The sequence below is a fragment of the Heteronotia binoei genome, chromosome 2 (genome assembly GCF_032191835.1).
Source record: "Heteronotia binoei isolate CCM8104 ecotype False Entrance Well chromosome 2, APGP_CSIRO_Hbin_v1, whole genome shotgun sequence".
In the NCBI taxonomy this organism is placed as follows: domain Eukaryota; kingdom Metazoa; phylum Chordata; class Lepidosauria; order Squamata; family Gekkonidae; genus Heteronotia; species Heteronotia binoei.
Genome location: NC_083224.1, coordinates 160937263 through 160959469, shown reverse-complemented (window position 1 = coordinate 160959469; position 22207 = coordinate 160937263). Strand labels below are relative to the sequence as shown.

Genomic DNA, 22207 nt, shown 5'->3' with positions numbered 1-22207 from the left:
ATGAGACGCAGTACTGAGCCCTGTGGCACCCCACTGCTTACCATCCTCCACTGCAAAGACTGCCCATTTATACTCACTCTCTGCTTCCTATTAATTAGCCAGTTTTTGATCCACAAGAGGACCTGTCCTTTTACTCCATGACTCTCGAGCTTTCTAAGGAGCCTTTGATGAAGAACTTTATCAAAAGCTTTCTGGAAGTCAAGGTAAACAACATCTATCGGGTCTCCTTTGTCCACATGTTTGTTCACCCCCTCAAAGAAATGTAACAGGTTAGTGAGGCAAGATCTTCCCTTACAGAACCCATGCTGAGTCTTCCTCAATAACCCGTGTTCATCAATGTGCCTACTCATTCTGTCCTTGATAATGGTTTCTACCAACTTTCCTGGTATTGAATTCAGACTGACTGGCCTGTAATTTCCCGGATCTCCTCTGGAACCCTTTTTAAAGATGGGGGTGACATTTGCTACTTTCCAGTCCTCAGGAACGGAGGCAGATTTCAATGAAAGATTACAAATTTTTGTCAGAAGATCCACAAGTTCAACTTTGAGTTCTTTCAGAACTCTTGGATGTATGCCATCCGGACCTGGTGACTTATTCGTTTTTAATTCGTCAATCAGTTGTAGGACCTCCTCTCTTGTCACCTCAATCTGACTCAACACCCCTTCCAAAATTAGTGGTTCTGGAGCGGGCAAACACTTCTCGTCTTCCACAGTGGAGACGGAGGGAAAAAATGCATTCAGCTTCTCAGCCATTTCCCTATCCTCCTTCAGTAATTCTTTTACCCCTTGGTAATCCAAGGGCCCCACTGCCTCCCTGGCTGGTTTCCTGCTTCTAATATATTTGAAGAAATTTTTATTGTTGGTCTTTATGTTTTCTGCAATTTGCTCCTCATAGTCCCTTTTTGCCTGCCTGATCACAGTCTTGCATAAAACATAGGTCTTTGTCCACATGCTTTGATAGCCCCTGAAAGCTTCATGTTGATGTGATTACATCAGTGGTTAATATGCAGAGGGATCGAATCATGTGTATGAACACTTGAAAAGATTTTCTAGCACATTCACTTTACAAACCATAACAACAACAAAAACTATACACTTTTTATTTACCAATAAAGACAAACATCTAAGAAGGCAGAATCTGCGGGTTAATAAAAAAATCCATTCCATCTATACACGGCCAGCATATTCTGAAAAAGATGCCTAGTTCTCATTGATATTTACTTTATAGAGTCAGAAACATATTGCTTTGTTGACTGCTGATATATTTTCTTTCTTTTATAGCTATATATGTGTAATGTTTTCCACTGTGCACCTTTGGACCAGATGTAGTGGTTAACCACCATGTTAGTATGATGATAAAAGTTGCAGGTATAGCTTCCAGTATGTTTCCAATTCTGGTGCCAAGCTCTATTGTGAAGAACTACAGACATCATTCACCAAAAATATGATTACAAAATCAGCTTGGGTATGGCAGTGGTTGAAAGATGTGAATGAAGGGTTTTAAAGAACAAGTCTTGCTTAAAAACATCAGTTGCATCCTTCTTTGTCATTCATCTTGATAGCCCTGTTAAATACAAAGTAATCATTCAGAAGAAAAAAATAGCATGCATAGATTTTGTGACAATGCTATTCATGTGTACCTGCTCTTGATCTGTGGAATGCAGTTTTTTTTAAAGTACAGGTATGCACTGGAATGGCTCAATATACAAATATTAATATACAACTATTATAAAATGATTTTTGCATCTTGGTATGTTTAGTCAATCATATATCACAGACAACTCCCACCCTGCCATATAGTAACCCATTTTCAGTGATAATGTTTTAATTATCACATTTATTTTTTAAAAAAAATATAGGTAGTACATCAAAAGTCAGGAACCCAGTAAATATTGACTGAGATGTTCTGGTGAGGCTTCTAGAAGTATTCCATACAGAAATTCCCATATATAAATTCTTAACATTTCAGGGTATACGTAATTCTGAAATCACAAAGTTGACTTTCCTTTGATAAAAAGAAGAAAAAATCAAAATTTTTATGTCTATACCTTCCCAATAAGATTATATTTAATCCTAAACATTTGATCTATGCTCAGCAATTTAAATGGAGTCAAAATGGTGTATCTTTGCTGAGAACTCATTGTAACAGAAGGGTTATTAAAAATTATCTGTGAGATAACTCATGCAAACCTGTTTGTAAGGCTGATTTCTTATTTAGTGGCCTGGGATACACAGGTAACCATGCCATGCCTAAGAGGTATCAAACACAACTGCTATTTTGTTCTTTGCATGTAGAGTTTTAACAGTAAGAGAAAGATGAGGAAGTGAGAGCAAGAAGAAGAGAGGAAAAAAACAGAGAGATGGAAGAGAAGGAAACAGGCAGGGAGAAAATGAAAAACTCAAAATGAGGAATAAAACAAGCATAGACAGTACAAAATTGAGGCTTAGCCCATGACAGCCTCAAAAGGAAAACAGGAGAAGAGAAGCCCAGATCATCAGCTACAGAATAAACAGTGGCCTCTGAGAATTCTAATTTTATATTTTCAATCATTTATTATGAATTAATGTTTTTAATTGAAAAGAGCCTTGAATGCCTTCGCAGAGAAGCAGTATGTAAATAGAGTAGCTATGCAAGTTAGTAATTAAATACAAAGTGTTGTAGTTTGGTATTCTAGGTGGTAGGTAGGTCAGAAAAATTTGAAGGACTCTGACATCAATCTGAAAATCAATTAATTTTCGCACAGGAATTTTTCAGCTCTTGGGACTGAAAAGCAACATGTACCTAGATACATCTTGGATATTCCATCCTCCCATTTATACAGTGTGTTCTGAAGGGAGGGGATGATGGATCTTGCTCATAGCCCCATTTACATGCAAACTCCACTACACCGCCAGATGATGAATATATTTTTGGAGCATTTTTCCACTTCAACTGAATCTTGTTGCGCTGCATATCTTCTTCACTTACTGTACAAGCCTCTGCAAAAAGAACAAGAATCAGAAATTGCAATTTTTAAAAATGATTAGCCTAAGAACATACGAAGAGCCCTGTGAGATCAGGCCAGTGGCCAAACAGTTCCTCTGGAATGCTAACAACATGGCATAGGTGCCAAGACCTCCCCTGATGCTGTGTTTTGGCTCTGGGATTCATAGATTTAGGTTCACTTCAGTGCCATGGCCAGTAGCTACTGATTAAACTATCCTCCATTAATCTATCTAATCCCCTTTTAAACATGTCTGTTCCTATGGCCATATTTACATCCTTCAACAGGAAATTCCACATTTTAATCACCTCTCTGTGTAAAGAACTATCTCCTTTTGTTCATCTGGGATCAATGCCAGATTAAACCCTGTGGAGGCCCCTAGGCAGTCGAAATATCAGGGCCTCCCTCGCAAATTATCTCAGAGTTGGAGCACCTGCCCCACTGCCCGTGGCCCCAAGTTTCCATCATTCCATCAAAGCAGTTTCCATCATTCTTCTCTCCCTCCATGTGATTTGAACAACAACCCTGTGAGGTAGATTAGGCTGGACGTCTGTGACTGGTCCAAAATCACCCAGTCAGCTTCCACAGCAAGAACCTGGGTCTGGCAGATGCCACTCTGAAATCCTAACTTCTATGCCACAGTAGTTGTCATAGGGTGGCTGCTGCTGAACAGTAGCAAGCAGCCAGGCATAGGGTAGGTAACCCTCAGGTAGAGCATCCTTTATCTGCCCCTCTGACTTCAGGTTTCCATCACCTTCCCCACTGCCTCTACATAGGAAAAAGACAGTCTTTCTTCACAGTGTAGGGGGAGACAAAACCAGCTTACATCATTCTCATCTCCTCTCTTTGATATGAACAACAACACTGTGAGACAGGTTAGGCTGGAAGTCTGTGACTGCTCTGAAATCCCCCAGTCAGGTTCCACAGCAAGAACTTGTGTCTGGCAGACCCCGCTCTGATGTCCTAACTCATATGCCCTCCTCAAACTCCACCACAGAATCTCCAGAAATTTCCCACCAACCTTGAAAGGTAGCACTAAAGACCTCTGTGTGAGTGTCCCGTTCCCCCCCCCCAGCTTTGCTGTCTTCCCACCCACCCAAGTGAAGGCATTCACTCCTCTCCCACACCTCAAGGAGACCTGATCTCTGCCATCTATCTGGATAGTAGTTGTAATTCTGAGAGATCTCCAGCCCCCACCTGGAGATTGGCAACAATGGTTCACAGGAGGAAAGGCCTCTCCCTCAAAAGCCTGTATTGATACCTGTATTGAAGGAATATTTAGCCTTTACTGACCAAGGAAAGACTTTCCACAGTGTCCTCTTTTCCAATTTGAATGAGGGGGCCAATACATGGTCCAACTTGGAATTTTTGATGAAAAAGGAAGTTAGAATGAATATGCACTCTGTCTCTTTAAGAGACTATTGTACTTTGGATATGATCCCAAGGGGGTTACGTATTCAGAAACCACTGGCTAGGTTTTTGTCAGATGAAGAGTTTAGAGCCCAGTGGGCTGCTGTGGGCTGGATCTTATGTTACTCATTATTAAAAGGACAGTAGCAGAGGCTACTAAAACAAAAATGGAGATTGACACTATGATTGAAGCTTTAAAGGAAAAGTCTGTTCAAAGTTTTGATGTTAGTTTAAAGGATTTAACAGCTCAGGTCAAACAATTTGAATGTCAACTAAAAGAAGTTAAGGTTAAAAAATGTTGCAGGGATACTAATGATTATGAACAGTCTAAAGTATATAATTGGTGGGCACCTCAACACATCATGAAGCACATTAGCGTCGACTTCTAATTCTTCTTTTTTTCTGAAACGTCCACAGAAGGTACGAAAATGAACTTGATTGTTAACCTATCGTCATACCCATTGTCTGAGTCAGAAATACAGGTTTTGAATTTGGAGTTGGGGTTTGTACCCACACTTCACTATGATGCATTTCAAACCAGGTTGGACCTATATATAGGCTTCCCAAACCTCCCTTCCCAAACCTCCCATGTCGCGCCGCTGCCGCCCCCTCCCCGCCCACCGCAGTTTCTCCTCTGAGATGGGCCCAGGCTGAGCCCATCTCAGAGGAGCAGCCAAGAGACGGCAGCAGCGCAGGGGAGGGCGAGGCAGGCCAGGAGCATGGCGAGCCGTGAATCCGGGCCCTTCTAGGACCCGGACTTGCGGCTCGCCACGCCCCCGGCCCGCCTCCACCCCCCCACCTCCGCTTCCACCCCAGAGGCGGCAGCGGCGCGGCGGCCTCTTCTCCGCTCGCAGTGGCTGCTCTTCCAAGATGGGCTCAGGCTGAACCCATCTCGGAGGAGCAGCCAAGAGACGGCAGCAGCGCAGGGGAGGGCGAGGCAGGCCAGGAGCATGGTGAGCCGTGAATCCGGGCCCTTCTAGGACCCGGACTTGCGGCTCGCCACGCCCCTGGCCCGCCTCCACCCCCCCCACCTCCGCTTCCACCCCAGAGGCGGCAGCGGCGCGGCGGCCTCTTCTCCACTCGCAGTGGCTGCTCTTCCAAGATGGGCTCAGACTGAGCCCATCTCGGAGGAGCAGCACGGCGAGCGGAGAAGAGCCCGCCGCGCCGCTGCCGCCTCTGCTCCGCTCCGTGGTTGCTCTTCCGAGATGGGCTCAGGCTGAGCCCATCTCGGAGGAGCAGCACGGCGAGCGGAGAAGAGGCTGCGGGGCGCGTTTCCGCCCCTCCCCCTAGCTCCATCCCCGTGTCTCCTGGCTCCACCCCCAAAGTCTCCTGGCTCCACCCCCAAAGTCCCCAGATATTTCTGGAGTTCAATTTGGCAACCCTACCTATATAAGTTAATTAGACAGTTAAAACTCAGAGATTTTTTTCGTACAGAAAGCACTATTACCTTACCCAAGGTTCCTTTTAGAACTAAGTCTTTGTTCATCCCTGCCCATTTTGACTCCTCAATCTCGGTGTTTGAGAAATTGATTCTCTAGGAGATTGATTATGTGGAAAAACAGTCTAGATCGAGATGATGTAATTTTTCCAATTTGGATAAACAAGTATTACTATCTTTAATGAACATAATCAAGCCTGCTGATAAAGGTGGGAGTATTGTAGTCATGAATACTTCGGACTACTTACAGGAAGAACTTATTATAAACTACTTACAGGACTACAGTAGTACTTCGGACTACTTACAGGAAGAACTTATTGTAGTCATGAATACTTCGGACTACTTACAGGATGGAACTTATTATAAACCTTTGGACTTTGACCCTACAGATAAAGTTAACAGGCTGATTCAAATTGCTTTGGTGGAAGCCAATAATATGGGATATATTTCTGATCAAATTAGAGAATGTTTGTATAATCAGTTCCCACACACACCGGTGTTTTATACACTTCCTAAGATTCATAAGGTAGGTCTACCTCCTCCTGGGAGACCTATTGTTTCTGTCTCTTCTTCTCTTTTGGAACCTATCAGTCAATATGTTGATTTTTTCCTGAAGCCTTTTGTAGCACTGTCACCTACTTATATTAAGGATACTACTGACTTCATAGCCAAAACTGAGGGTTTTTGAGTCCCAGAAAAACAGCATTAGTGTCTTTAGACGTTAATGCTTTGTATACTAATATCCCCATGATGAATCCAGATTTGTGTTATAGAATGTTTTAGACTCCAGGCAGGATTGTATGCCTTCCACCCACTTTTTATTGGGTCTGATTGATATCATTTTTGAGCATAACTTTTTTAGATTTCAGGAGCAGTTCTACGTACAAATTAAAGGGGTTTCAATGGGCAGCCCTTTCTCTCTTACTGTTGCTTGGTTATTTATGGACTATCTGGAGAAAGAATTTTTTTGTAATGCTTCTATATTGTGGTTTCATCATTATATTGACGATATAATGGCTGTTGTAGCTGATATTGTAGCCGCCCTGAGCCACTTGTGGGAAGGGCGGGATATAAATCTTAAATAAATAAATAAATAAAAAATGATGGGTCCCTGGGTTGATTGGATAAGCAGTGTCCATTCTTCCATTCAATTTAGTTACCAAGTTGATCTTAACCCCATGGCTTTTTTGGACACTGTGGTCTTTAAATCCAGTGATAATACTCTTGCAGTGGGACCCTATAGAAAATCTATTGATAAATCCTTACCATTAAGATTTGACAGCTGTCATCCCACACATTTAGAAAAGAGTTTGCCTGTTTCGCAGTTGATTAGAGCTAAACGAAATTCAACACATTGGGAGGACTTTGAGGGTGAAAGGTCTCGAGCCTGTACCTAATTTAAAGCATGTGGATACCCTAAGCATGTAATTAATTCAGCGTGTGAACAAGTTAATAAGATGTCCAGAACAACAATGTTTTCCAAACAGAAACAAACCGTGGAGAATGAGTGGAGAGAGCAGAGCAGATTGACATGTGCATTTCAGTTTTCCCCTTTGTCCTATTCCATTCAAAATGCTCTTAGAAAAATTTGGTTTATAGTAAAGGATATTCCAGGCTGTAAGAACTTTCCTAAAATTGGCAATAGGCGACCTAGGAATTTGTTTGATTTTTTTGGTTCATTCTGATTTTACGAGCACTTCCTATATTAAAATTAATGGTGGACATCATAAATGCGGAGCTTGCTCCGTGTGCCCGTTATCATTGGATTTGAAAGGATTTATTCATTCTGTGTTAGATTTTAAGTTTATTCTAAATGACATCACAACCTATTCTACCAAAGGGTGCATTTATATTATTTTATGTCCCTGTTTAACAATCTATTGTGGGAGTACCAGACGCGCCGTTAGAACACGCATCCTGGAACACAGGTCTCGCGTTAAAAATTTAGTTTCTGAAGCCCCTCTTATGGATAATTTTCGGCAATTAAAACATGATCACAATGACTTAAATTTTTTTGTGATAGAGAAGTTTCCACTACAACTGCAGGGTAAAGTAGATATGCAGAAGCGGCTACTTAAGCAAGAAATGCGTTGGATTTTAAAATTAAATTCCCTGATACCGTATGGACTCAATAGTGATTGGGATCTTTCCTGTTTTCTTTGAATTTACATTTCTGTATATTGTTTTTGGAATACTGTGGTCATTATGTTGTAGCTTTAAGGATTTGTAGTAATTACCAACACCTGTCTGTAAGTATATTATCATGTGATGTATGGCTATGCCTTGCTGTTTGTACTTTGCAGAATATTTGAGCTTTGTGCCTCTTGTAAATTTTTGAATGTATTTTAAAGGTATGTATGATTGCTTATGCAATCCTTATAATTTTATGTCTGAAATTGCTGGTGATTTTTAATATTATTACTTTGCAGCTTGTAAAAGCCTTCGGTGAAACAGGGCAATACACGCCTCCCTGTTGTGTTCTCGTGCTGGGCTGCCAATTGTCCCTACTCCGGCGTGTGTTGAAAGAAATCTCTGGAGCATTAGAATCTCCATTCATGGCTTTGCCAACTTTTCCCGGATCTCCACCATAAAGACTATGAACTTCCATTATGAATTGAAAGGACATTGGGTTTCCGGGTGACTTTTTGCACTTTTGCTTAAACTGTTTGATAAACTTTATATTTTCATAATTGAGGCTGATCTTTCATGGATGCTTTAGGGCTTGTTTTTTCTTCTCCTCACCTGGAGATTGGCAACAATGGTTCCCAGGAGGAAAGGCCTCTCCCTCAAAAGCCTGCATTGAGACCTTAGGAATTTCCCACCAACCATTAAAGGCCTCTGGGCAAGTGGCCCCCCAGCTTTGCTGTCTTCCCACCCACCCAAGAGAACGTATTAGTCCCCCCCCCACACACACACACACACTGTTGGCATAGAAAATAATGCCTAGTAAGGCATGAGGCAATGCAACTAATCTGACAGTTGCTGTCAAATAGCTGTCAAGTAGATGGACTAAAGATGACCTGGCAGATGAACTGGTTCTGACCAGATGGATGATGTAACCAGGTGAGGAGTGCAGAACGACTCAGAATGACTCAGCACTGTTTCCTCATTGGTGCAGCAATTAACAGCAAATGTATAAAACTAGAACTATGCTGTACCAACTATCCTCTCACTATTATTGATTGTCTGGCGGAGCGTTATGATGAAGAGCTGTATATATAATAAACCTTGTATATAGTTTAAGAGCACAGTGTGGTGTTGGCTGTGTTAAACTATTCCTCATCGAGTGAACTGGCAGAGGCAGACACAGGCAGTCACAAATCTGCTAACTTCTACACCGACACACACATACCTCAAGGGGAGGTGATCTCTGCCATCTGGAATTCCCTAACCTGAAGTTGGCAACCCAGCAGCCTCTACATGGGAAAAGGACAGTCTTTCTTCACAGTGTGTGTGGGGGGGCAAGCACCTGGAAGTTGGCAACAGTGGTTCCCTGGGAGGAAATGGCTGGTAGCATCAAGCAGCTGACACAGTGAAGAAAGCCATTGCAAGCCCCCCTTTCGCTCTCTCTGAAGTGGCCTCTCTCTGCTGTGAACAAACATTCCTTGTCAGTTGAAGAATTGTTAACTGCCACTGTTTGTGTGGATTAAAGGGAGGAAGGTAGACAGAATGAAATAAAAAAGACTGAAAGACAGAGAAACAGAGAAAGAATAGAAGGGGGAGGTAGAAAAAAGAAGGGGAGAAAGGAGTGAGAGAAATAAAAATGAGAAGATAGGCAGGGCCATGAGGAGAGGCAGTAGTAATCAGCGGGGGGGGGGGGTGTAGAAAAAGCCCAGCAGGAACTCATTTGCATAGTAGGACAAACCCCCTGGCACCAAGCATGCCGGAACTGCTTTCCTGTGAGTTCCTGCTCAAAAAAAGCCCTGTTAATCAGTACAATGAAAAAGACAATGGCAGCACAATATACAAAATACAAATATGCCAAAAATATTGTGCAAATCACACTCTTAAATAGTTTGTACAAATTAAATATATTATGAAAAGCATACAAAAGTTATCATAAATTCAGAACATTTTAGCCAAACAAAAGTCTCAAATAAAATATTTCAGGGAGGACCCCTCAAAGTCTCTTAATTTCACAAAGGGAGTACTAAGACTCAACAACAAAGTTCCAAAGGAGTCCCTCCGTTGCTTGTTGGTTTCCGAAGAAAAAATTCTTGCCTTCACGCAACCACCAATTTTTATTTGCGTTCTGCTGCTCCTGCAGCTTCCTCATAAACCAACTGAAATTTCCAGCCAAGGTCTCTCTCAAACGCCCATTTCAGTATCTTTAATTGCTGTCAATGGGGTGGTGGGGGGTGGGCTCCCTCTGGGAATTCTACCCCCCCAGGGAAAGTGCATGCGCAATACATAGCCTCTCCTCTCCCGGTGTAGTGAACGCCGCGTGGTCACTGTCTGGCTATGCCTGGCAGATGGTCACTGCAATGGCCTCTCCTACATTACTGCATCCGTAGCAACACCTTCTCGCTGGTCCCCCCCGTTTTCACAGAGTTTGCTACGTCATGGTGCGACCGAATTGTCCGGCGGTATAACCGGATGGGCAGGCTGGGCCCACCAACCTCATCAGCCTAAGAGAAGGAAAACTCTAACATCAAACCCGGGCAGATAGAGCTCGTTAATGTAACACCTACCACCTGGAGGACTCACTGCCGGCGTCCCGGCTTACTGGGCCATGGCAGATGACCCCCAGGTGAAAGGGTGGAGCCAGTACCGCGCACACTGCGCTTCACCTAAAAAATTCCTCTGCGCAGGCCTGAAGGGCATATCCACACACACAACCCACAACGCATCAAGTCCTGCAGCGATAGGCAAGGGGCGAAACGGCAGGTGGAAGGTGCCACTGGAAGCCGCAGTCCCGATCCTGCATGTAGGCGGTTCAGGATATTGGTCGCCTGATGCTAACCCGGAGACGAAAGCATCTTTCAGCAGCACCCTGAACGACCAAGCAGCCTTATCTAGGGACAGCACTGCTTGCTCCACACGGAGAGGGGCCTAGAAAAGGTGGCCTAAACAAAGCTCGTCTCCCCCACCCCAGTTGGCTAGCCGCGGTCAACGGGCATCCTTACTTGCGGTCGAAAAATAACAACAAAGAAAAGGCATGCACCTGCCTCACAAAGTGTGCAAAGACTAAAGCTTGCGTGTTGGAACATCAGAACCATGCTTGACACAGTAGGCAGTGGTCGCCCTGAACGACGCTCTGCTCTAGTTGCCCACGAACTTCTCAGGTTGAATATCGACATAGCAGCTCTCAGTGAGGTCCGTTTCCCTGAGGAAGGTAGTCTTCAAGAACACGGTGCTGGCTATACCCTCTACTGGTCGGGTAAGTCAAAGGCTGAGAGCCGCCTTTCTGGCGTTGGCTTCATGGTCAGGAACTCCATTGCCTCCAAACTCGAAAACCTTCCAACAGGTCACTCAGATCGCATCATGTCCATGCGCCTCCCACTTCAAAACAAGCAGCATGCAACACTCTTCAGTGTGTATGCCCCAACCCTTCAAGCAGATCCTGCAGAAAAGAACAAGTTCTATGCTGATCTACGCAACCTCGTACGGAAGACCCCTACAGAGGACAAGGTGATCATCCTTGGCGACTTCAATGCCAGAGTAGGTAAAGACTCGGAAGCCTGGAAAGGAGTACTTGGCAAACACGGCATTGGCAACTGCAATGACAACGGGCGCCTCCTGCTAGAATTCTGCATGGAGCACCAGCTCACCATCACCAACACTATCTTCCAGCAGAAGAACAGTCTGAAGACAACCTGGATGCACCCACGGTCCAAGCATTGGCACCTTATCGACTACATTCTGGTGCGCCAGAGAGACCTTCGAGATGTCTTACACACCCGAGTAATGCCCAGCGCAGAATGTCATACGGATCATCGTCTTGTACGCTGCAATCTCCGTCTTCACTTTAAACCCACACCCAGGAGAGGAGGTATCCCTCGGAGGAAGTTTCAGGTTGGCAGCCTCCAGTCAGCCGAAGTTAAAGCTGCCTTCCAGGCAAAACTCCAGTCAAGAATTGAGGACCTCAGTTGCCCCACAGACCCTTCTCCAGAAGCAGTCTGGGAACACCTAAAAACTACCGTCCTGCAGATCTCTGAAGAAGTCCTCGGGTTCTCCACAAGGAAGAACAAGGACTGGTTTGATGAGAACAATCAAGAGATCCAAGAATTACTGGCAAAAAAGAGATCTGCCTACCAAGCACATCTTGCTCAGCCCTCCTGTCCTGGGAAAAAAGCAACCTTTCGCGCTGCATGTAGCAACCTCCAGCGCAAGCTTCGAGACATTCAGAACGAGTGGTGGACCAAGCTTGCAGAGAGAACCCAGCTGTGTGCAGACACTGGTGATTTAAGAGGGTTCTACGAAGCCCTGAAGGCAGTATATGGTCCATCATATCAGGCTCAGAGTCCCTTGCATAGTGCAGACGGCCAAGTGCTCCTCACAGACAAGGCATCCATACTGAACCGGTGGTCGGAGTATTTTCAGGTTCTCTTCAGTGCCAACCGCGTAGTTCAAGATTCAGCAATCCACCTCACCCCACTTCAACCGGTGAAAACAGAGTTGGATGAGATCCCCACCCTAGAAGAGACTGTTAAAGCCATCAAGCAACTGAAAAGTGGCAAGGCAGCAGGAGTTGATGGAATTCCACCAGAGATCTGGAAGCATGGGGGCACAGTACTACATAGCTCACTTCACAAAGTACTTGTCACCTGCTGGGAACAAGGCAAATTACCACAGGACTTTCGCGATGCAATCATCATCACCCTATACAAGAACAAAGGGGAAAAGTCAGACTGCTCCAACTACCGGGGGATAACCCTGCTCTCCATCGCAGGCAAAATCCTTGCCAGAATACTCCTGAACAGACTGGTGCCCACCATTGCAGAAGAACTCCTCCCAGAGAGCCAGTGCGGCTTCAGAGCTAACAGGAGCACCACCGACATGGTATTTGTTCTCAGGCAGCTCCAAGAGAAATGCAGGGAACAGAACAAGGCTCTGTATGTGACTTTTGTCGACCTTACCAAAGCTTTCGATACCGTTAGCAGGAAAGGCCTGTGGCAAATCTTGGAACGTTTAGGATGTCCCCCAAGGTTCCTCAACATGATCATCCAGCTACACGAAGACCAGCGAGGCCAAGTCAGACACTGCAACAACCTCTCGGAGCCCTTCCCAATAGGCACAGGTGTAAAGCAAGGCTGCGTTCTCGTGCCAACTCTCTTTACGATCTTCTTTAGCATGATGCTTCAAAGAGCCGCAGTAGATCTAGATGAGGACGATGGTGTCTACATCTGCTATCGCACCGATGGCAGCCTGTTCAACCTGAGGCGACTAAAGGCACACTCCAAGACAATGGAAAAACTCATCCGAGAGCTACTGTTTGCTGATGATGCTGCACTCGTCTCCCACTCGGTATCAGCTCTGCAGCATATGACGTCCTGCTTTGCAGAGGCTGCCAAGCTATTCGGCCTAGAAGTTAGTCTGAAGAAGACAGAAGTTCTCCACCAGCCTGCACCCCAGGAAGATTATCACCCTCCCTGCATCACTGTGGGTGAATCAGTTCTGAAGACAGTCCAGCAGTTCAGCTACCTGGGGTGCATCATCTCCTCAGATGCCAAGATCGACAAGGAGATTGACAACAGGCTGGCAAAGGCAAACCGTGCATTTGGCCGACTGCACAAAAGAGTGTGGAGCAACAAGCATCTGAAAAAAGGCACAAAGATCAATGTTTACAAAGCGGTTGTGATGACAACCCTCATCTATGGCTCCGAATCGTGGGTTTTATACCGTCATCACCTTCGACTCCTTGAGCGCTTTCATCAGCGCTGCCTTCGCACCATCCTCAACATCCACTGGAGTGACTTTGTGACCAACACTGAAGTCCTCAAGCGGGCAGAGGTTACCAGCATCGAGGCACTGCTGTTGAAGACGCAGCTGCGCTGGGCAGGGCATATTTCTAGGATGGAAAACCACCGCCTTCCCAAGATTGCCCTGTATGGCGAACTCTCCACCGGCCATCGAAATAGAGGGGCACCAAAGAAGAGGTACAAGGACTCCTTGAAGAAATCCCTTAGCACCTGTCACATCAACCATCACCAGTGGTCTGACCTAGCCTCAGATCGCAAAGCATGGAGGCACACCATCCACCAGGCTGTCTCTTCCTTTGAGAACACACGCATAGCTGGTCTTGAGGACAAAAGGAGATTGAGGAAGAATCGCACTGCTACAGGACCAACCCTAAATCAGACTTTTCCCTGCAGCCGCTGTGGCCGGACCTGCCTGTCCCACATTGGTCTTGTCAGCCACCAGCGAGCCTGCAGCAAACGTGGACTATTGCACCCTTCTTAAATCTTCGTTCGCGAAGCCAAGCCGAGAGAGAATTGCTGTCAATTAAGATACTGTAATGGGCGTTTGAGAGAGACCTTGGCTGGAAATTTCAGTTGGCTTATGAGGAAGCTGCAGGAGCAGTGGAACACAATTAAAAAACGGTGGTTGCATGAAGGCAAGAATTTTTCCTTCAGAAGCCAACAAACAACGGAGGAACTCCTTTGGAACTTTGTTTTTGATTCTTAGTACTCTCTTTGTGAAATTAAGAGACTTTAAGGGGTCCTCCCTGAAATATTACATTTGAGACTTTTGTTTGGCTAAAATGTTCTGAATTTATGATAACTTTTGTATGCTTTTCATAATATATTTAATTTGTACCAACTATTTAAGAGTGTGATTTGCACAATATTTTTGGCATATCTGCTAATCAGTACAGCAGAGAACTGTCTCCCTCAGAGGTCAGTGGCCATCTGATGGTGCTCTTGCCTGACAGGGCCAGCAATGGGCAGGGGAGAGCAGAATCAGCCAATGGCATGGCAGAAATTGATTGCAAGCCATTCCAGCAAGAATGTGGGAAAGGCTGCAGTGGGCGGGTGAAGAGAGGCTACCCCAAGGTAGCAGAAAGTGTTGACAGACAGAGTGTCAGTCAATTCTTGGTACAGTACAGTCCCAGTGACTGTAACAAATCAGGACACCAAAATGTGCCACCACGACTTTGGTTTTATCACTAAAATATACATACATAACCCGCCTACCCTCCCTTTGGCTGAGCCTCATGTCACTCAATCTCGACAGAGAGCAACCCACCCTCCAGCCCCAGGACAGACTAGGATTAGGCCACTGGGAAAGCTGTCTTTGCATTCTATTAGCCATCCTGCTAGGTCCTCCATTTTCCCCCAATGGCTGTTATAAGCAACCATAGTACTTCAGACTTGGTTCTCTCATTAAAAAAAACAGGGAGAGGAGGTCCTTTTCAGACCTATTTTAGCCTTTGAGGGAGAATTCATTGGGGCCAGTCCTGACTAGGGTTGCCAGCTCCAGGTTGGTGGGAAATTCCTAGAGATTTTGTGGTGGAGTTTGAGGAGGACAGGGTTTGGGGAGAGGCATCAGCTGAATATAATGCCATAGACTCCACCCTCCAAAGCAGTTATTTTCTCCAGAGGGAAAGAGATCTATTGTTTTGAGTTCAGTTGTGTTCCCAGGAGGTCTTGAGCCTTCACCTGGAGGTTGGCTACCCTAGGTCTGGCAGCACCCTCTGGGTGACTTGAAGCCACCTGACTAGCATGACTTAACTAGGCCTGGCTGCTTGCTCCTGTTCAGCAGCAGCCCCCTATCGCAGCCAGTGTGGTGTACCAGTTAGCTCTTCAGAGCAGGGTCTCACTGGTTTTGGAAGCTGTCTGGGTGATTTTGGACCAGTCACAGACTTTCAGCCTATCCTCCCTCACAGAGTTGTTGTGCAGATCAAAAGGGTGAGAAGAGAATGATGTAAGCTGCTTTCTCTTCTAGTCAAGAGAAGTAATCCCTTCCCAATACAGGTATGCAAACACCCCACCCCCTTTTTTGGTATATTGAACCCAAAAAGTACCGGATGAGGTTTAAATTTTCATTTCTGACCCTTAATGCTTTTAACTGTCTGGGACCCATGTGCCTTCCAGACTGTCTCTCCCAGAAGAACTTTACACTCAGGAGATAAGAATCTTCTGGTGGTCCCCAGCCTGAGAGAGATCTACCTGGTGGAACTACAGAAAATGGCTGCCTTGAGGTGCATACTCTGGTATACCATTACACAACCAAGCCAGGCCAAAAAAGACAGATCATGGCACAAGTACACACTAATGCTAAAAGCTGCGAGGCCAAATACAACAGTAAAAAGGCAGAAACAACACACTGCAGACAAAAGGAATGCTGAGCTTCAGCATCTGTGTGATTGTTGTCATGCAAGGACACCACAGCAAATTGATGCTGAGTGTCCAAGGCCAGGGCACTTGCCCAGAGCCTCTTTCTAGAGCTCATTATATTTATTTCCACAATGGGCCTTACTCCTCAAGTATATAATTCCAAATTTTTCCAGTACCTATGCACGTTGGAGGTTCAGTCCAAAGACCATTTTCACAACGTACTTCAGAAGCTCCATTCATTAAATACAAGTTTTGACATTTATATTGCAGTATTGTGCCTGGTGGATATTGCATCTGAACAGAGTTAAGGAAGTCACCATTTTGAACAACAGGAGGATGGCTGCAGTTTCCTTCAGCAGCTGTAATGATACATTATGTCAGAGAATAAATACATTTTTATACTTCCTTTCCCCTCAATCAGAATCCCAAGGCAACGTGCCTAAAACATTAGAACAACTGAAAACACTAAAATCATATTAATAAAAATAATTGAATTAAAATACATAAAAGATAGGGAGGAGAACCATGGAGGAGACCCAATAACTGTTACTGGGGTTCTGTCAAACATTAATGGGTCTATGCTAAATGCAGGGCTTTATTTTGTAGCAGGAACTCCTTTGTATATTGAGCCAGACACCTCTGATATAACCAATCCTCCAAGAGCTTACAGTACGCCTTCTAACAAGAGCCCTGTAAGTTCTTGGAGGATTGGCTCCAAGAGGTGTGTGGCCTAATATGTAAGAGTTCCTGTTAAAAAAAAAACCGAGAATAAATACATTTTTATACTTCCTTTCCCCTCAATCAGAATCCCAAGGCAACGTGCCTAAAACATTAGAACAACTGAAAACACTAAAATCATATTAATAAAAATAATTGAATTAAAATACATAAAAGATAGGGAGGAGAACCATGGAGGAGACCCAATAACTGTTACTGGGGTTCTGTCAAACATTAATGGGTCTATGCTAAATGCAGGGCTTTATTTTGTAGTAGGGTTGCCAAGTCCAATTTAAGAAATATCTGGGGACTTTGGGGGTGGAGCCAGGAGACTTTGGGGGTGGAGCCAGGAGCAAGGAAGTGACATCACTTCCAAGTCAAAGGTCAAGTTATGTCACTTCCTGAACTTCACTCCTCTATATCACTTCCAGCACACTGCATCAAACCCCACCTCTAAAACCCTTCATGGGGGTTTAGGAATCCTAATTTCTACATCACTTAAATTGAATGTGTCCATCTAAAAAATTCAAACCCATGGGCAATGGCTATCATCCTACACTTCAAAATGGGGTCTCTTCTAATACTAAATGTATATATCCCTCCCCAGCAAAAATGATCAGATATAGCAAGGTGCTGTAATTAATCTGAATTTTTTATTGAAGAACTTTTATTAGATACTCCAGCACACCTGATTCTAAAGGGGGGGGGGGGAGAGACTTTAGTGCTAGACTCAATTCAAATGATAAGATTCTAATTGACAAATTTGGATGAAAGCTTGCTAAATAATGTCACTTAATTCAAAACAGATATGGGCTTCCCTCTTAAACAGTGGAAGCCATTCCCAACCTAGTAAGACTTAGTTACTGCTGTCTTCTCAGGTCAAACACAATTACAAGCCTAAGTAGCTCTATCATACCTCTGGTAATTCTGTGGTCAGGTATTTCTCAGTTGCATTCTCTTTGCCACAAAAAAGAATTTGTAGCTCTTTATGCTTCAGGAACTTGGCAATTTGGAAGCTTAAGATAATTCACACCAGAGAAAATTCTTATATGCACACTAGAGCATATTATGTCCTCCTCTATGTCTAGCAATTGGGAGTGGAGGTTTGCATATATCACCCCTACCAAAAATCCTAATAAGCAGCTCTGGTTACCATCATGTAATAGAATAGCTCTAGGGTTGCCAGGACCTGTCACTGACCAGAGGCAGGAGTAGGGTTGCCAGCTCCAGGTTGGGGTATTCCTGGAGACTTGGAGGTGGAGCCTGGGGAGGACACGGAACTCAGTGGATTACAATGCTCCCAAAGTCCACCCTCCAAAGCATCCATTTTCTCCAGCAGAAATTGACTTTGTAATCTGGAGATATGCCATAATTCCAGGAAATACTTTCAAGTATCAGTTATTCATCTTTTCATTTAGTGGGATTAGAAAAGAACACAATATCAAAACAATATCTGCAGTACTGCATTTAGAACACCTGAGACTCAGAAGCAATGTTCCCTCTAAACTGTGGGGTCATGTGAGCAAAAAATCTACTTTGTGAGCTATTGGCATTGAAGTCATGAGCTCCTGCATAAATTAGTTTCATGTGGGGCCATTTTTCCTGAGCTAAGACCAAAATGTGTGAGCTGGAGACTAAAAACTGAACTAGCTCACACTAACTCAGCTTAGAGGAAACATTGCTCAAAAATATGTTTAAAAGTCATCTAGAACCAACATATTCATAATGCAATAAACTATATTGCTTCCTTTTCACAAAAAATACAATTCCTGTCAAACTATCTGATCTTTACCTGGAAAATCCCTCCCCCCAGTAGTTATAGGATTGGTTTGTTTGGTGTGTTTGTTGTGATAAAAAACCTGCTATATCTTAAGGGGGGGGGGGGAGGAGAGCAGGATAATTAACTCAGCAAAACAATGCTAGCAAATAAAAATAGGTTAGTTTTAACACCCATTTTCTCAAGTGAAAATGACTTCTGTAATCTGCAAATCAGTTGAATAAATATGCTTGCATATGAAAAAATATACCTTGAATTAAACTTTGTTGGTCTTAAAGGTGCCACTGGGTTCAAAGTTTTAGCAAGGTTTTAAAAATTAAGACAAATTTCTTCAGAATGTTCCAGACACCCGGGCCAGCATATACCAAAGTTAAGCTGAACATGGGGTAGCCAAAGGCAATAAAAGCAGAGGAGGCAATAAATCAGATAAGACAATGAAAAAATAAACAGTCTCCACAAGAACACAAGGCTGGGACTGCGCTTAGCCCAGCCCGGCTGAGAAGCACATAAAACGAAAACTTAAGCACTCTAAACCGATACCTTAAATCATTTAAAATCAAGCTTTAGAAAGCACCTTAGTCGCAGAGCAAAACAGCGTCAGAAGACTACTCCTTGCCTGCACTTCCTGTTCTGGAAGAGAGGCTTTTCTTCTTAAAGGCAAAACAACCCCAAAAGTTCTCAATAAGTATTCTACTGCAAAGTTCTGCAGAAGTTGCTGCTGACAGGTTGAGGGCAAGGCAGTTTATCATCATTCAAAATCTCATCAAGAACACCTCATGCCTTTCTGTTCTGCAGTGAAGGCACAGAGCAGGTTTGTGTGACGAGAAAATGTTTGCTAGATCTCCCTCTCTCTGTGCCTGGAAGGAATGTTTATTTACACACCAACCACCTCTACAAATCTTCTTTACTAACAGGACAGGACACACACACACACACCCTCCCTTCCCTTCTTTTTCGGCTCTTGCTTAGCATGCCTGGGTGAGGACTGGACTCCAGTGCCGAGCCTTCGGTGGGTGCAGGGAATCAGGCAGGCTCTCTCCGGAGAGTGGCATGAAGTTCCCCCCTCCCCCCGCTTCTGGACTTTTGGAGACCGGGGGAGGAGGCTATAAATTCTGGAGTCCCCCGCCAGGGCGGGGGGGTTGGGAAGCCTATTTTGTAGCAGGAACTCCTTTGTATATTGAGCCAGACACCTCTGATATAACCAATCCTCCAAGAGCTTACAGTACGCCTTCTAACAAGAGCCCTGTAAGTTCTTGGAGGATTGGCTCCAAGAGGTGTGTGGCCTAATATGTAAGAGTTCCTGTTAAAAAAAAAACCCTGATGTATAAGGTGATACTATACCTGCAGTCATTATGGATGCATACATGCGTCACTATAAGTTTAATCAGCTTTGTGTAGTAAGAAAAAGCATGACTATTCACTTTCCATTGTTATTGCTCCCACAAGCTTGAATGTATTCTAAAAACATCTTTAGGCATGAGAAAATATGGACAACAATCTGATCTGGCATAGACTGGAATGCACTACAAATCTGGCACATCTATCAGTGGTTTTCTAATGCTTGTCAGTTTTCAAAATCTCAGCTGCAAGGCATAGTTAGCAGCACAGTCTAACAAAATACAAAAATTGCAAAATCTTTAAGTTTTTCTTCTTCTTCTGTGTTTTCAGTGCAATGCCTACCAACTGTAGTTGCTTGCAGCCTTGGAAAGCATCCTGGACTAGAGGAACTTCGTTTGATCCAGCAAGACACTGCTTAGATTCATAAGATTAGACTCCTGGGATCACTGAAAACAGATTCCAAGTATGCATTCTTGCTGTATGCACTGAAAAAAATACCTATTTCCTTTTCCCCTCCCACAGGCAGCTCCTATATCCTCTCCTTGCTTCATTCTCTCTTTCCAAGTCATTCACCAACCTACTTTTTATCTGCCTCCCATCTTCAGCTATATTTATTATTTATTTACCTCATCAATACTGCACCATTTTCCATGGGTGGGGGGAACAAAGCAGATTATGTTATTCCGCTCTTCTACTTTTTATCTACACAAAAAACCAATGAGGTCAGTTATGCTGAAAGTATCAGTTCAGTCTATTTTGTTAGCTGTTTAACCATGCCTTTTGAACTCCAGCCCAAGGCAGCTGAAGTCTTCAAATTCTATATTTGATCTCAAATGTTCTAACAGTAGCAAGTGATTAGCCTTTTTCTAGAGCAAATAAATGCCTAAAGCTACTGTAATATGTATGTACTGGGGGGGGGGGGGGCACAAGAATTCTTCCTTCCCTGAAAGCACAGTTAATAACGCCACACACACACTGCTTTTGTACAAAAATCAAAACACATATCCTATGCCGTGTCTGGGTTTTGTTCTCATATCAAAGAGTAGAACAGGGAAACACAACTTTTCCCTGCAGGTATCCTGCCTGATCTGGAAAATCCAGAGCAGAGGACTATTATTTTTACAGGATTAGGCAGTGTGACAAAAAGTGGATCTGTTTTAACTAGAAGAAGGTATTCCTGGGCCCCTGGTGAACAGCCACGGACATGGTGGAAATGTTCACATAGGAAATAACTATTTCCAGTGGCATTTATAAGAAGCCACAGCTTGCTGAATAGATATTGCTAATATAAATTTTCAGAACACAAATCAAGTTGTGTGCAAGGGTGCCTGAGGGAAAGGTACTGATGTGGTGGCTTTAGTGACTTCCAGACCTCTTGTTATCCTGTCTTTCTCCCCAAAAGCTCACAGCAGCATACATGGTTTTCTAACTTCACCAATTTCCCCTCACAATAACCAGTGTGGTACATTATGATAAGTGAGACTGACTGACCCCAAAACATACATCCAGGATGGTTCATGGCTGAGTGAGTATTTGAACCTGGGTCTCCCCAGCTCATCATTCATACCACTTTACCATACTGGTATTTTAGTTCCATTAATCACCTTTGATGAATAGTTGACACCAACTGGTTATAGCTGTTGCTTACTTTTTCAAGTTGTGTGCTAATTCAATCAATTTTCGACCTGCTTCCTGGTAATGTATAAACAACACAGAATTTTTCAGTCATTGAACTACTTACTGATACACTCTGGCTTCGGTGACCATCCTCCTCTAAGGCACTGTGTCTCTCCCTCTTCATGTCCTTCCCGAGTTGTGAAACCAATCTGACAACTATATCTTGTTCTCTCATTGAGAGCAAACTGGTCCTTTCGGTCAGTGAAAAAGCCATTAAGTAGAGGTTTGCTTTCACAGGTAGGTATTTCTAACAGAGACAAAGGGTGGTAGGTTAGGCTGAACAAAACTGATGAACCCAAGGTCCCAAGTGAACCTTGAACCTCACAATATACTGAGCATCTGAGCATGACTATTGAGTCACCATCTTGGCTCTCTCAACATCCCCCTAAAGTATATGTGGGCTTAAGAGAGAAGGTATGGGGAATAGTAGTGTCAGATGCCTGCCCTTGTGAATGATCTGTGTATAAAGAAGGATTCAGTTCTCTGTAGCTGGGAGGAAAACAATCATATAGCCTAGCTTGCTTTTGTTTTATTTATTTTATTTCTAATAATCCAATCACCCAACATTCTTGGATAAATTGTTTAAA

At 43.9% G+C, this 22207-nt stretch overlaps 2 protein-coding genes across 2 annotated transcripts in view; both read right to left on the bottom strand.

Moving 5' to 3' along the window:
* Positions 1-1083: 1083 nt before the first annotated feature.
* Positions 1084-22207, bottom strand: part of LOC132567367 (complement factor H-like) — a 121086-nt gene continuing 99962 nt past the window's right edge. The window contains exons 20-23 of the mRNA XM_060233041.1: positions 21685-21867; positions 16288-16470; positions 2782-2978; positions 1084-1563 (exon numbers count right to left, since the gene is read on the bottom strand). Of these exons, the coding sequence (XP_060089024.1) occupies positions 2782-2978; positions 16288-16470; positions 21685-21867 (563 nt within the window). The 3' untranslated portion in view covers positions 1084-1563. The remainder of the gene's footprint in view (positions 1564-2781; positions 2979-16287; positions 16471-21684; positions 21868-22207) is intronic.
* LOC132566875 (complement factor H-like) overlaps positions 20574-22207 on the bottom strand; it is a 29886-nt gene continuing 28252 nt past the window's right edge. Inside the window, exon 9 of the mRNA XM_060232370.1 lies at positions 20574-21867. Within this exon, the coding sequence (XP_060088353.1) occupies positions 21677-21867 (191 nt within the window). The 3' untranslated portion in view covers positions 20574-21676. The remainder of the gene's footprint in view (positions 21868-22207) is intronic.